Genomic DNA, 14995 nt, shown 5'->3' with positions numbered 1-14995 from the left:
CAGGAGCTACTAATGATCTTATCTTTTTCAGGGGTCATCGTATAAGACATTTCAGGTCTAAATAGACAGAACAAGGAGGTCTAGTTGGTGGGGGAGAGGTTCAAGAATTACAGGAGGCTTGTAACTTCCAGATGTCCTACTCTCCGAACCCTTCCCTTGTTAAATTCACAGTTCTCCTGGCAGTTTTAGGAATGCAGCTCTCATCCTAACTTAAGAGTTAAAGGAGAAAAACATAACACTACAGTCCCGCTGTTCAAATTCAAATTATAAACCGTTCTCTAAAGCAGGCGGAAGGGATGACTATTCCACCAGCAGTATTATCAAAGTCTGGTTAAGCTGTAAATGGAGATTTAAGTGTTGTCTAGTGGAATTATCTAGTTACACAGTGCACTTATTGAACACCCATTTTGTACCTGGATCTCATTGCCACAAACCACAGAAAGCACATTTTGGTTGATTTGCCCTCCCCTGGCCAAATCTCCCAAGTCACACGTTTATTAAACATGATGAATTTTGCCTTGGAGTAGACTGCTTCAAAAATGTAGAATCTCGGTGTCAATCTTAGTTTGAAAACAACAGTGAGGATGTATGTCAACTATGCTTCAATTAAAAAAAAAAAAAGAACAATGAGGAATCTTAAAGTTTTGATTTTTGTTCAAATTGGTGTTAATGCTTTTTTTTTCCTTCTGTTTTCTTTTTTTACTTTTTCAATGTTTAGAATCCAACAATGACTTACTCTTGAGACGTAGACATAGAAACTTCCCAGTTAATGTTTCCAGCTCCTAAATTCTGCAGAATCCCTCCCTGGGCAGCCTCCTCAGGAGGCCGAGTGCCCACTCCCTGTGCTTTGAGTTCACTTTTCCGTGTTGATACAGTTCTCCTAGCGTGCCCCTCTTTGTTTGAGCCAGTCTCCATGTTTGTCTTTATGTCTTTATGCTCATTTCTTCATTTCCTCCTCTGCTTCCCGTCAGCCTCCCAAAAAGATATGGGATTATACTCCTGGAGACTGCTCTATCCTTCCTAGAGAGGATAGAAAGGTAATTCTGCTGTGCCTCCTCCGTGGGCTGCGTGTGTGTTCTCTAGCCTGGTTAGTGTGAGTGTGTTGTGGGTTTTTTTCTTTTTTTCCTTTTATTTTCTTAAATCACTTTTTTTTTTAACTTGATAACTTGTTTTTTTTTTTCTTTTGGCTTGATGATAAAGCTATTTAACAAAGTCTCTACGACTTCTACTAATGTTGAGAGGTTTTTAAAGCAATGCCTTATTCTCCTGACATCCTTTTTGTCACAGTCACTATACTCTGAAAAGAGAAAAAAATAGGTCTCTCATGAAAGGTAGGTTTCCGTGGTATTTGTAGTTCTCTCTAGCAAGTAGAATAGACTTTTGAAGCTCTGATGACTTCAGGATTTATATTTTCTCTGCCTAATGTTGCATTCTCTGTTTTCACGTCTTCACCTGATTTCTAGTGAGCTCTTGTGTTCGGTCATGCCATCTTTGCCTTATTAAAGCCCTAGCACTAAACAAATTCATTTTTCAAACTTAACTTTCCATTCTTTCTGCCTGTCCTCTAAACTAAAACCTTCTTTCCCATCTTTTCTTTCTTGAACCAGACTAATCTAGAAAAAGATCTCAACCTCTGCCCAGCAGAGTTAGAGGCACACTTAGGAAACACGGAGACGCTTAATAAAGCACCCAGTGCAAACCTGTCCCAGGTATTTCCTAGTTTTTCTCACGCTGTCGGTTTCTCTTCCAGCTTGGTTTTGTTTTCTTCTCTGCTCTCGGGTTTCGATGTAGTCGAGGCAATGAATGATTATGCTGGGTCTTTATAAGCTGCATGGCTTTCTGACTCCTATTTTCGATTCCTCTCCCTGCCCCCCCAAGCTAATTTTTGCTTGGATTTCTTTTGAGCTTGGCATCTTCCTTAAAGGGAGTTTTTCAAATATATGCAGGGTGGCTGTTGATTTAAACGACACCGCCCCCTTGTCATTCTCTTTCTCTGCTTTTGGGAGGGGACCGTTATAACTTCCTGTCCTTTGCCTCCGTATACCTGCTCCAGATTTTCCGGGAGCCATTTTTGGGGGCAATTCCCTTGTCTTTTTTTTTTTTTTTTTGCAGCCCTGGGAGATACCAACCTCAGAGATCACTTTCAGAAACACAGTGGCGGTGATTTGAGTGCGTCTTACATGCATGGCATGTACTGGCAAAGTAGTTGTATTTGTCATTTAAAGGGTCAGAAAGTTCCCTCAATGAAAAAATGTACTCCAGAGACCAGACAGCCTGGCCACAAACAAGCATTTGAAACTCAACCTGTATTGACATTTTTAGAGGGGGCTATATCAAAATGTGGCTTATTGAAGGCTATGTCAGAGAGAGAGTCCAAAGTAAACAGGTTCCCAAGGGGAAGAAAAATACCAAGTATTTGGAGAACCACCCCCCCAGGGCTCCCTGACAAAACAAAAAGGACTCTTACAAGGAAAGGGTATCTTTACAGAAAATAAAAAAGGCAGGCAGACACTGCTGAAGAGGCTAGGAACGTCCACAGACTGTGGCAGGAAAAGTGGAAAATGCTATGGATCGTGTTCTATTTAAGCAGAACTAAGACAAGGAGGGTCAGACCTCCAGCATGAGCGACTCAGGTTATGAAAAGTCTTGAGTGCTGGACCCTCAAGCCAGGGAAGGAGTGAAGAACCAGGGGGTTACGGGCAGCAGCCAAGGTGGGCTGAGATAAGGTCAGATGCTGAGGAACTGCAGGCCGATCAAGGAAGCTGGGGTTCCAGCCCCTCTTCAGAACTTTGGGGAGGCATGAAGTTGAGCCACGGTGCACACAGTCAAAGCAGATAGGTCGTGGAGCAGGGTAAGGGGATGCTCAGTTTGAACCAGGGCAGAGACTGGAACCAGCTATAGCCACTGTGGGATGGAAGGTCTGAGCTAGTTCAAGAGTGAGAACTAATGGCAGGTAAGTCCTAAAGTGCTCCGGGGTAGGACTGGAGTGCTAAGATTATAGGTCATAAAATGAATCAGGGGTCCCTTTTCAAAGTAGTCTAATAAGAGCAGCCCTGTAACACATGCAAGGATGGAGGGGCAGCTGGAGAATTACTGAACTCACTGAGGCCTCCCTGAGGTCAGAGACAGCTTCCAGTACCTGAACCCCTGCCCAGGCCAAGGTGGGCACCAAAAAGGATCTGATGCATGAATGAGTCTTCTTCACATTGGTTCAGTTACATGTTCCCCATGAGTCCCTAATAGGTATGGGACATGCTGAGAGAGGCTCTAAATCCAGCAAAAATGATGAAATTTGCCTTCAGGAACATGACCGTTTAGGCACACTCATAAATAAAAGATCTCCAACAGTACACAGCAGTGCCTGCGAAGAGCTAAAAGAATGGTATGGGCTCTAAGTGCCAGGAGGAAGGGTGATCTTGTGGAACAGGAGGGAAGACTTTTCAGGGGAGTTGGCCGGGACCTTAAAGGCTGGGTGCAGTGTAGGTACGTGGTAGAAATAGGGGGCATCCATGTGAGGCACAAAAGGAGCACAGAAGTGATCATGTTTAGCATGTATTCAAGGAATAAAGTAGAAGATTCAGCTATAATAGAAAATTGGGGGTGGTAGTAGTGATGGGTAGGTGTAGGAAAGGGGGTTGACCCTGGATTATAGAGGCTCAGAAATACAGTTAGGAGATGATTTTGTGCACAGCCCAATGATGTGGTTCAGGAGTTGTTTTAGGAAGGCTGGCATCCTCACTCTAGAGAGGCTGGATTGAAAGGAGAACCTCCAGTTGGAGGTGCAGAGGGCAGGGAGGCTAGTGTGGTGGTCCAGGCATGGAGTGATGAGAGCCCACACTCCAGTGGCATCAGCATGAAGGGGGGGAGGGTTGGTGTGAGAGTGCTCAGAGAGGAAATTGCAATGGGACATTTTTAACTAATTGGTGTGAAGAACAAAGAATTGGGGGATGGAATAGGGACAGAAACAACTCTAGGGTTTTGGCCAGGAAGCTGGAAGCTGAGGACATCAGTATGTCACCTAAGAAAGATGGGGAGAAAATCCGTGGAGAGGTAAGTATGGAGCTAGTTTTAGGTGATTCATTCTTGAAGAATTGGCTGGGTGTCACCTAGGGCATATCCAGTGGGCAGCTGGAAATATAAGACTATGTCTCCTAAGAGAGGAAGGGGCCTACAAAGTCAGTTGGAGTCACCTGAAGAGAAATGAAGGCTGAAGTCCTAGGAGCAGATGGAAGATTGAAGGACAGGAAGGACGAGAGCAGTAACTCCCCACTGGGGTGTTGGATGACATGGAGCAGGGGAAGAAGGGGAGGATCAGAGGGTGAACGGTTCAGAGAAGGAGGAGGAAAAGTGAGTAGTAGAACAAGAAGAGAAAGTATGACAACTACCTGGTGCTCCAGAGAGGTCCCCGAAAGTAGACTCTGAGGAAAGGTCAGTGGATTTGATGACCCGGAGGTTTCTAAAAACTTTAGAGGTTGCTGGGAGCTAGAGAGTAGGGAAGCATCTGGGGATCCCCCAGGGGTACAGCACTGTTGAAAACATGTGAATGTGGAAGGAAGGGGCGGGGGTTGTTCCAGAGGACTCTGCAGGGTCACACAAAAGTTTTCCAAGATGGAGACCAGAGCATCATCCTCAAAGTGGATGAAGACCCAGAATAGGACAGGTGCCGAGGTGGGAGATGGGCCGGAGACAACAGGCAAGAGGGGTGCCTTCTCTGAGGAGTAATGGTGGGCAACTGGGAGTGGGGGAGGGTAGAGTCCTCATGCTAGGGCAAAGGCACCCTCCAAAGTGAGAGGACCCAGCAGGTTGAGGGTGGGTGTTCAGCAGGTAGAGGACCAAGTGGGTGAGCCCCGATAAAGGTTGCTTCCCCTCCCGTCCTCTCCTCCCCCTTGGACAATCTTCCTTTTCTTTCTCCTGCTGTTTCTCTCCTTTCCCCCAATATCTCTTTTCCAGATAGCATCTTTTCCTTGAAAGGATTATTATTAGAGATAGGAGTATCTTTTAAAAGTTAACCTTTTCATCGATTTATTCAACTACCACATTATTTTTTTAAAAATATATTGAGCCCTTTGCCTTTTTTTTCTCCAAGACAACAGAAACCTTAAACTACTTAATTATATTGCCTTTTCTCTGCATGTAGCTTTTGGTTGTTTTCTTTCTTTTGCATAATGGCCTGTCATTTTATAAAATGCTCCCCCTCTCCTAGGTTTTGTGAAACTGCATTTCTCCCCATTTCCACTTTCTAAATCTGGAGGGTGAACAAATGATCTAAATACAGTGTGGTCTTTTCAAATGCATTTTTTGTATTTTCTGTACCTAAGGTGTTGAGTGACCCTCTCTCTGGAGGTGGCATCCGGGGTGCATGAAGGAGTCTCTGGTGGGCTTGGCCAGGGGCTCTGAGGACGGGGGATAAGCTGATGACGGCGGTGTTTTGTCCATGTCACTAATGCATGTTGGCCAGATGGTGGGCTATCCACCTCGTGGATCTATATTTATATGAAAGCTAAGTCTAAGCTAAGGGGCCATTTTCCACCTCACCCAGAGAGCAAGAGCACCCACTGGCCCAGAAAGTGTCCAGCACTGAGACCTTTCCGGCCAAGGGCCCCATCTCCCAAAGGTCCTTGGCTACATCAGGAAAGGAAAGGGGCTGCTCTCTTTCCCCCTTGACTTGGAACATCTGATGCAAAATCAATGATCTACATTCTTTTCTTTCTTTTTTTGACATTTACAGAGCTCGGCAGTCAGCCCCAGCCCGGAAATTTCTTCAGAGCTTCCTGGATAGTAAGTTGCCACCACATACGTGGCTTGATGTATTAATGTCAGAGATGGGAAGAGGCTTGTGTTTTGGATCCGAGTATGTTTTATTTGTATCAGTCTCGTGGCTTTAGTGATAAGGAGCAATTTAATCATCGTCCTCAAATTATTTTTCTTCTGTTTTCTCCTCCTCCTCCAAATTAATTTTGTGATGACTCCTATTACCTTTGAGAAGCTTTTTCCTGTGTTGGCATCTTTACCTTTAGAATGTGAGTTTGTCTGAGTTTGGAATCCAAGCTCACCTCATTTGCTGGTTCTTGGAGGCGATGTGTGACTGAGACAGGCTGCACTGGGCATAAAGGTGGGGGGATGGTGGGGTTGGGTCCTCGGGTGGCACCTGTCACAGGGAAAGATGGAGCCAAGAGGGGGCTGACTTGACTGATGCTGAGAAATGTGGATTTATTTCCTTATACCAATCAGGATTCTGCCTGGGTGATAAGCGCACACTCCGTTCACTTCATGGAGTCGCCACCAGCCTCTTTCCCCCTCTCCAGACCATCCTGAGCCCTGTACGGATTACTTTTCTCAGTACTTTGCCATGCGGCCATTATCCCAGCTGAAATGTCTTGGTGCTGTCCCCTACCCCTTTCCTACACAGTACATGGCGAGCTCTGAGCACGTATAAATAGGCCCTGAGCCTCCTTGTACCCAATTTAATGTTAAGGCCTCTTATGGCACTTCTGTGGCTGGGTACCTGAATCATACTCATGTATTTTTATAACTGCTGATAAATTAGAAACTCCCTGAAGGCAAGGGCTGCCTCTCTGGGGTACCCGGTGCACCAGTGGAATTGGGTGCTCGTTCTGGTGGAAACAGCTTCTCGTCACCATTGTATCTGTATCTGAGTCTTGGAAGTCTGATGAGGGACAAAGGCACCACTGTTGCCTGTTCCATTGGGGTTGGGTACACCCACAATGAGCAAAACCCACCTCTTCAAATAGAAGCCTGGCTGGATCGGAATGCTGAGTTTATGGAATTTTTGGCAAATGTTGTGGTCACTTGGGAATATCCTACCTACCTTGCCAAAGAATGAATTCAACAAGAGTAGTTTCATTTGAAAGTCAGTCAGCTGGGATTAGGGTATTTCAGTGGAAAATTGGAAAAATCTTTTTTTTTTAAAGATGTTATTTATTTATTTATTTGACTGATAGAGAGCACATGCAAGGGGAGTGGCAGAAGCGGAGGGAGAAGGAGGCTCCCCGCTGAGCAAGGAGCCCGATGTGGGACTTGATCCCAGGACCCTGGGATCACGACCTGAGCTGAAGGCAGATGCTTAACTGATTGAGCCACCCACGCGCCCCCAAATTGGAAAAGTCTTAATTCTTTTAGTGACCAAATCTCTCACTAGATCCATTCTGTTCATTTTTTTCTATAAATATGTGTGTTAATGATTATGATTAATGTACCCCAGCGCAAGAAGAAATTGAGAAGATATATTAGAACAGCAGCTAGAAGGGAAGTTAGCTACCTTAGGAGACAGTCCGCCTTCGGAAAAGTCCAGGCATTAAGTCTTTGCCTACTGTGGGGTAGGTCATCAGGCCAGCAGTGTGACAGACAGCAAAGCTCAGATTTAGCATCTTCCCGATCTCCCTCCACTCTGGGCTCTGAGGCTCATTCTCTTTAAAGAGCCAGTTGAACTGTGCCTTTAGCTGCAAGGATGACAAGTCACAGGTCCTCTAGGTCCCCAGAGATGTGCTTTCAGAGATGAAGTACACCAGATGAACTTAGGCTACCTGCAGATAAAGGCCACAGCTCCGGGGGCGCCAGGTGGCTCAGGTGGTTAAGTGTCTGCCTTCGGCTCAAGTCGAGCCCCACATTGGGCTCCCTGCTCCATGGAGAGCCTGTTGCTCTCCCTGTTTGTGTGTGCTCGCTCGCTTGCTCTCTGACAAATAAATAAATAAGTAAATAAGGCCACAGCTCCCTGCAAACTCTCCTTGGTCCCTGAGGCCACCTTTGTCACTTGGACAGTCCTGACTGCCCACTGATTGCTCCAGATCTCTCCCTGCCCCTACAATCCTGTTTTCAGGATGGCTCAGTGTTAACCCTTCTGCCTAGTCTCCCCCCTCACCCCCCTTTCCTTTCCCCGTCTCCTCAGAGTGCGTGGGACAGGAAAGGCTGCTTCCGGTGGCTGGCCGAGTGAATTCCTTAGTTCACTTGGTGAGTTCTTGCTGGATCTAGGGCCCATGCTCTGTATTATCATAGCATAAGATACAGTCCCTTAGAAGTTTTGGCAGCAAAAACACACCCCCCCCAAAAATGTTGGTAAAATGAGAAGGCAAAGTGGCAAATGAAGGAAGGAGACCAAGGATTAAAAGTATTCAGGTTTGGGCCCCTGGGGGTGTAATCAGTCAATATAATAAGTTAATAAATATAATAAATAAGAATGAAAATCATAAATGTATTCAGAAGAGAAAGCAGTACCCATGGGCTGTCATAGTTAGGAATGCAGGTCTTGAATGAAATAATCCCAGTGACTTGCTGGACGTTTACTATGTGCCAGGCCCTGCGGTTAGCCGTCGTATGTTCATTCCCTCATTCGATCCTTTCACCTTTCATTCCAGGATCAATCCCCATTTTATAGGTGAGGAAACAGGTCCGTAAAGGCAGCGTGATGCCCATGATTCCACAGCTGGCACCTGGCAGAGCTGTAGCTGGAGGAGGGACATTGAAGTTCTAGGCCAGGGGATGGTGTTAGCGATAAGGTCTCGTCTGCACCGTCCTGATTCAGAATGGGGCAGGAAATTCACAGAAAGCATGCTACAGTTTACTGGTTTTGAGTGATTTAAAAAAACAGTGTAAGTAACTATGTATAATACCGTTAGCAGGATCGGAGAGGCCGAACACAAACTGCTTAAAAGAACAAATTGCTTTCAGCCATTCTGAGTATTTGTGGACCTAAAGATATTTGCTGGGTTAATTTATCAAGTGCTCTTATTTATGTCATTGAAATAGGTCTCCAAAGACCTCTGTGTTTCAGCCGTAGCCTGGCTCTCATGAACTACTTGGCAGAAATAGATAACTTTTATCCTCCTGCTATTCTTCCAGTTGGGGATTTTTCAGTAAGGCAGGCGGGGTTTTCTTGTTCAAACAAGGAAGTATGGTTTTTCAGTATTTGGAATTGGTGGGGAGCCTGACACCCAGGGAAGTGCACAGCAAATGTTTGCTGAATAAATGAATGAGCTTGTGAGTCTTAATTAACTAGCATCCAACGCGCTCCGCACTGAGGTTGGCACCTTGCAGACTGAATCTGGCTCCTCTCACTGGATGGTTGGGAAGGACGTATGGAAGGAAAAAAACGTTGGCAGGACTGGACTTAACCCCCGGGATTGAAGGAGAAGACGCAGGAATGGCTCAGGTTCAAAAACATCGTAATTAAAAAAAAAAAGAAAAAAGTGGTCACTGGAGAAGTGTGTTAAATCCATTTTCATATCTTGGACAGACTTGCAGTTTTAGAATTTTATTCATTATCATGATTACATATCACAATGTTAAAAGAATGTGGGTATAGAGAGGAAGAAATTTACCTGGAGTCCCAATATCCCAGTAGAACTACCAGTCCTTACTCTCAAAAAATATTTTTTTTTGCTTGCAATCACAGTGTCCAGTTTTGTATTTTATTTCCCTAGAGTTATCAGATCTTAAATCAGCCCTGAAGACTACTCATTTTCATCGTTGGCATTTCAGCTTGGATTAGCAATCATACATTTTATTGCCTAACCAAAGAGCTTTCCTCTATTTGGCCAGCAAGTGGCGCTCAAGAACAAGCTGATTTTTCCTCAAAAAACCCTTCTTTCTCTTAACCTAGGATCAAAACACAAATCATTACCTGAAGAACTAAATGAAACGTTAGAGACTCCACTGGGCCTTGAAAATGTAATTTTCATTTCTCAGAAATCTGCATGCGAGCATTTAATTTTATAGAATCATTTATTCTACTAATATTTATTGAAAAGCAGTGCTAGGCGCTAGGCATGCAAAGATTAATAAGATAAACCGCCTGCCCTCAAGGGGCTCAGAGTATAATGGGGACACAAACTTGTAAATCACAGTTAGAATCCAGTATGGTAAACGCAGTGACGGGACCCAGGAGAGAAGGAATGACAATCACATATTATAAATCTAAAAGATCATTTTCTTCCTGCAGTACAGAGGCTAAAGATGAAACTGCCCTCCCCAGATTTCCTAGACTTCTTTCCCCAAAGCCATGGTTTAAAGCAGTTACTTTTTTTTTTCCTTGCTGAAAACAACAAATGGTTTTGGACAGTGAATTCCATGAGGCTGGAATTTTTTGTCTGTTGTTTTCACTGTTGAAGCTCTACCAAGGAGAGTGATTCACACTTAATAGGTACTCAGTAAATATTTGAGTGAATAAAATGAGCAGTGGAATGACCTCGTGAGATCTTTTCTAGAAATATCATTGGCAGTGATTTGCAGAGATGACCAGAGCGAGTCGGGGCTGAAGAGGCAGGAGTGAAGGTGTGCTTACTGCAGAGGTGTAGGTGAGCAATGGTGAGGTGGTGGCCAGGGAGGTCGAGGGAAGGGACTGATGCACACTGCGTCAGGACAGGGAGTAAGCAGTACTTGGTGACTGGTTTGGCTTGGGGAGCAAGGAGAGGGAGAAAGGGGTTGATTCCCTGGGCTTTCTGGCTTGGGCCATGGGAGACAGGAACAGAGCTGGGTTTGGTTTGGGGCATGTGGAGTTTAAGATGCCTGAGGAATACCCAGGTGGAGGTGTCTAGAAGGCAGTTGAATGTATGCATCTGGACCTCAAAAGGAAGGTCTGTATAATAACAGATTTGAAGGTGGATTTCTTGGACAGTCTTATCATACCTATTGGTTTTACAGATGAAAGAACTTGAGCAACAAATTGTTTCTAAGTTTTTCAAACAGAGTAGGTTATCCTTAGCTGATGCGCATTGCTCGTTGGAGTCAGGCTGGAGTCCTCCGGAGCACATCTGGTTACAGGGTTGCAAACTGTTGACCCTAAGAGGATCATTCCATTCTCTCTCACTTTCTTCTTCCAGTGAGTGTGTTTTTGTTGAATCCCCTTGAAACTCGGCCCCCTTTGCATCTTAGCCAGAGGGCGAGTTGTCTGCACTGTGTCCTCCAGCCTACTGTCTTTGACCTGGAAACTGGCTCAGCCCAGGCTGCTAAGAGCTGGGCTCCAGTGCTTAACTAGGCTTGTTCTGTTAACGGGGTCGTAGCTGCCAATGCTGATTGGGCTTTCTCATCAGCCCTGCTGCGTTTCTCATCCCATCTGATCTCTTTGAACATGGCAGAGACCAAGCAACACTGCGACCTTCGACAATTGCCTTCAGCACTCTCGTCCTCAGTTTCCCTTTGGTACAACGGGACAAATGGTATCTGTCTTTCCAACATTAGGAGATGTGATGGTGAGGATACATTTGAAAACATTGTTCCAGAGCTTGTAGATGTGTTTTTAACCAAGGAGGGCCTCAGTTGGGAAGTGTTGCCCATCTGGAAAAAGCATGTTGGCTTCAGTATCAGAAAGAAAACAATTAGCTATAGCAAATCCATTCTGATAGATTTCCTGAGTGCTGGTTTGTCATTCTGGTGGGGAAGCAGGACAAAATGGTGATAATGGGTGGAATAAAGCCAGAAAGTAGAGTGGCTGAGGGCAGGAGGGGATTTCTGACAGGTTGTGAGGTAGGGGAGGTGTGAAATTAGGCAGCTGGGTGTGGCGAGAGTCATGACCAAATGACGTTAGGTGGAACCAGAGAAGACCGGCTTGGAGTTTCTGACCAAGGCTGAGGCAGTTCAAAGGACAGCAGGATGGAAGCCTCTGGCAGTCCCTCCCCAGTGCTGAGGGCGGTCTAGTGACCCCAAACCAGGGCAAACAGGGCCTAAGAGACTGTCCTCTCACCACTGCAGTTGGTTGGCAAGGCTAAAGGACACCTGTACATGGACCTTTTAGAAGTTGAGATTGTATAAAAAGGAGCAACGTGGGGTTAAACTGAAGGACAGAACCGGAAAATGCAACCAAAGTGAAGGCAGGCTCTGAAAGGGAAACTGAGAAGAGGGGCAGATTTATTTTTAATTACAAAATTCAAAGTTAAAGTCCGTTTAGATGAGCTTACATTGACTGAACTTGGCATATAGTGCCACAGCCTTGCAAGTCACCTTTCAGGGTCCTCCTACCCTCTGGCTGGGGCTGATGTTTTTATCAATCAGAAGGTTGGGGGGACATCTTCAAGCACCCCTACAGGTAGAGCGAAAACTGTGTGGATGGCAGCCCTTGTCCCGAGGCCTCTGTCTGCAGAGTGGGAGTGGACACCCCCGGTCAGGAGCCAGGGCACCAGTAAGGCCGGCCAGCCTAGGCCTGGGCCATGCTAATTCCCTGTAGTCTCTCTCTTTCCACCGTTCTGAGGGCTCCATAGTCACTAACATCAGGAGCCTAAGTGAATGTGATGAAATTCTTATACTTACGGAAGAATTCTAAACACATTTCATGAATCAAAGCATTTCCTTAATCAGATCATGTGTGCCAATTTTACTTTCAGAAAATGTGACCTCGTATTCATTCAACAAATATTTATTGGGTATACTCATGGACCCTTTCGTGGGCCCCTGCAGATAAGGGCACGGCCTGGGGGGAAGAGGCTTGCCCCATCATGCCCCTTCTGGAGGTTTCTCCCCTCTGAGACACCCTGGCGGCTGCTGTGCCGACTGCGTTCAGTTACATGCTTTTATGGTCTCAGCTTTATGAGTTGGTTTTCTTTCCCCTTAAATTTTCAGTAATGTTCTTCTGTCTAGGCTGAGAAGAGGGGAAAATCATTTGATCCCCTGACGTAGGCCAGAGAGAACGAGGAGAAGGGACCGGGTTGGGGGGGAACCCCAACCTCCCCTGAAGTAGAGGATGCAAAGCCCTGAAAGGCAGGGTGGGCACATGGGAAGGGGCTAGGAAGTGCTGGCTGCTGAGGGCTGGAAGTGGTACTATTGCTCAGGGAACTTCCCTCCCTGGGGGTGGACATATTGCCTGTTCTACCAGAGGCTCCTCCTCCTTTCCATTTCTGACTCCTGGACTCCGGGGCCTCTTGTGCTCCGGGGTACATTCACGGCAGGGCTCGAGCATCCCTGGGCCTCCCGCAGTGTGCACACCTGGGCTCTCGGGAGGCACTGCCTCCTCATTCGTGGGGAAATGCTCGGCTGGGGGTGCTGGGTGGTGCCCAACGATGCGGCTCAAGTTCCTGCTCTGCCGTTCCCCAGTCAGTGCCCTGATCTCTTGGTGCCTCCTTCCCTCGTCTAAAAATGGGGATAGTAGGGTTGTTTGTGAGCATTAAAGAAAGAAGGATCGTCAAGCCTCCCACATAGGACATCTCAGCACGTTTAGTAGAGTTGTTGCTGCCATTATCTGTGACCATGGCGACCGGGAGGCTATGTGAAATGTAGGAATAATCCCATCATGGAGGGATGGGGAGAGGGAAAGAGATTGGAAGATGTGTGATACAGCAAAGGAAGCCCAGAGTTCTGTGTCCAGTCTCGGGGCCCAGAATAGGTGGAGGTTCACTATTATAATTACTTAAGTTTTTATGTACACTTGATACTACTACTCATAAAATATTGGTATAGAGAAATTCTATCAAGCTATTTACATCTCCAGAGCTTAAAAAAAAAAAAAATCCATATTGATACCAGTAAACCGAATTCAGTTAGACCAAAAAGCAGCCAAGCAGAGGCCTGAGTACTTCTGTGGGAAGGAGGTCGTTCCCTTATCTGAGTATGTGTCTGTGTGTCTCTGTGTGTCAGTGGGTGAGGGCGTAGAAAACTGGGATTAGGAGAGGGAGGGGCTCAGTGAGTAAGTGCTCTTAATTTTTTCTGTGCCCCACCTCATTCCTAAAAGGATTTGTGGTAACTTGCAAAAATACCTAGAATTTCAACAAGATAAAAATAAATGAAAGATGTAAACGAGCCACGTTTATACTCCTATTACATGTATAAGGTTCTGACTAGGAATTTTGAAAGAAGCTGGTGTAACATGTGGCTGAGATGATAACAGCATATAGAATCCCGGGTTCCACTTTCACTTGGTGGCTGATTTTCCTGGAGACCCAGGAGAACGGTTGACTTCAATGCTCCGTTAGCCAAAGTGCTTGTGAAGAATAATCCAGAAAAATAATCCAAGTGGTGAACTTGAAGTCACCAACTCTGGTAGGCGACCTGTCAGAGGCTCCACTCACGTCCTGGACTGTGTCATCTTGTGTGCACCTGCTGGGCCCTCAGCAGCCACCCACCCCTCCCCACCCCCTCCCAGCCTACCCTCCCCAGGCCGAGTTTCTCAGTTACTCTTTTAAAGCGCAGATGCAGTCATCTCAGCACTTTCGCTGTTTGGTCAGATTCCTGAGCATTTGGGGACCCCCTGGGCTTGTCTTGTCCGAAGAACTCTTAACTAAATAAGAATACCCTTTAGAAAGAGCAGTGCTTGATTAGGATGCCAAAAAGTGTGCCTCTTGTCCTCAGGTGGTAATGTGCTTTTGAGAAAAATGTCAAACATTCTAAGTCCCGTTCTTTTTCTCTCTTCTCTCTTTTAAAATTACATTGTCTTTAGTATCTATTCTTCCAACTTCCACGCAGTGAAGAGGGAATCAGACGGGGCTCCCGGGGATCTCACTAGTTTGGAGAACGAGAGGCAGATTTACAAAAGCGTCTTGGAAGGTGGAGACATCCCCCTCCAGGGCCTGAGTGGGCTCAAGCGACCCTCCAGCTCAGCCTCCACTAAAGGTAACTGGGTGAAGCCTGTGGGGCTCTGGCCCAGCTGCACGGTTTTCCACATGCCTCTCGCCCGTCCAGGCCCAGTGTCGGGGTGTCAGCAGCGGGTGACTTCCAGCTACTGGGATATCCTTTGCCTGGTGCAGGTCCATTTCCAGGCCTTTGAGCCCTCTGAGCCCCCTCCCCCAGTTTTTCACCGGCCATTTTTCTTTCTGGTATTATTTTCCCTTCCTTTGAACCCCAACCTTGCTCTCCCTAAAGCATCTCTCTCTTTTTTGTTCTGATTCCCTTTTCTTAGGACATAGCTGAGCCTTAACCCTTTGTAACTCTAGCAGGGTGGCCATTTTTCGTTGCATCTTTGCTCCTGCTTTGCAGTTCAGATTATTTTGCTTCCGGACATCGACTGGAAATTAAAACAAAACAAAAACAAAAAACAAACAAACAAAAAAAAAACCCT

The 14995-nt window shown here is 46.0% G+C and overlaps 1 protein-coding gene across 50 annotated transcripts in view; it reads left to right on the top strand.

Annotated features, from left to right (window-relative positions):
* Positions 1 to 14995, top strand: part of SORBS1 (sorbin and SH3 domain containing 1) — a 225784-nt gene that overhangs the window by 172136 nt on the left and 38653 nt on the right. For 31 of the 50 annotated variants that reach the window (XM_035724159.1, XM_035724149.1, XM_035724153.1 and 28 more), the window contains 4 exons: positions 972 to 1037; positions 1608 to 1709; positions 5729 to 5778; positions 14378 to 14550. In XM_035724159.1, coding sequence (XP_035580052.1) covers positions 972 to 1037; positions 1608 to 1709; positions 5729 to 5778; positions 14378 to 14550 — 391 coding nt within the window. The remainder of the gene's footprint in view (positions 1 to 971; positions 1038 to 1607; positions 1710 to 5728; positions 5779 to 14377; positions 14551 to 14995) is intronic. The other 19 variants (XM_035724160.1, XM_035724157.1, XM_035724162.1 and 16 more) reach the window with 2 other exon arrangements.

The sequence above is a fragment of the Zalophus californianus genome, chromosome 15, assembly GCF_009762305.2.
Source record: "Zalophus californianus isolate mZalCal1 chromosome 15, mZalCal1.pri.v2, whole genome shotgun sequence".
NCBI classification, from domain to species: Eukaryota; Metazoa; Chordata; class Mammalia; order Carnivora; family Otariidae; genus Zalophus; species Zalophus californianus.
Note: the sequence above shows the minus strand (reverse complement) of the source record. Positions and strands in the feature narration are given on the sequence as shown.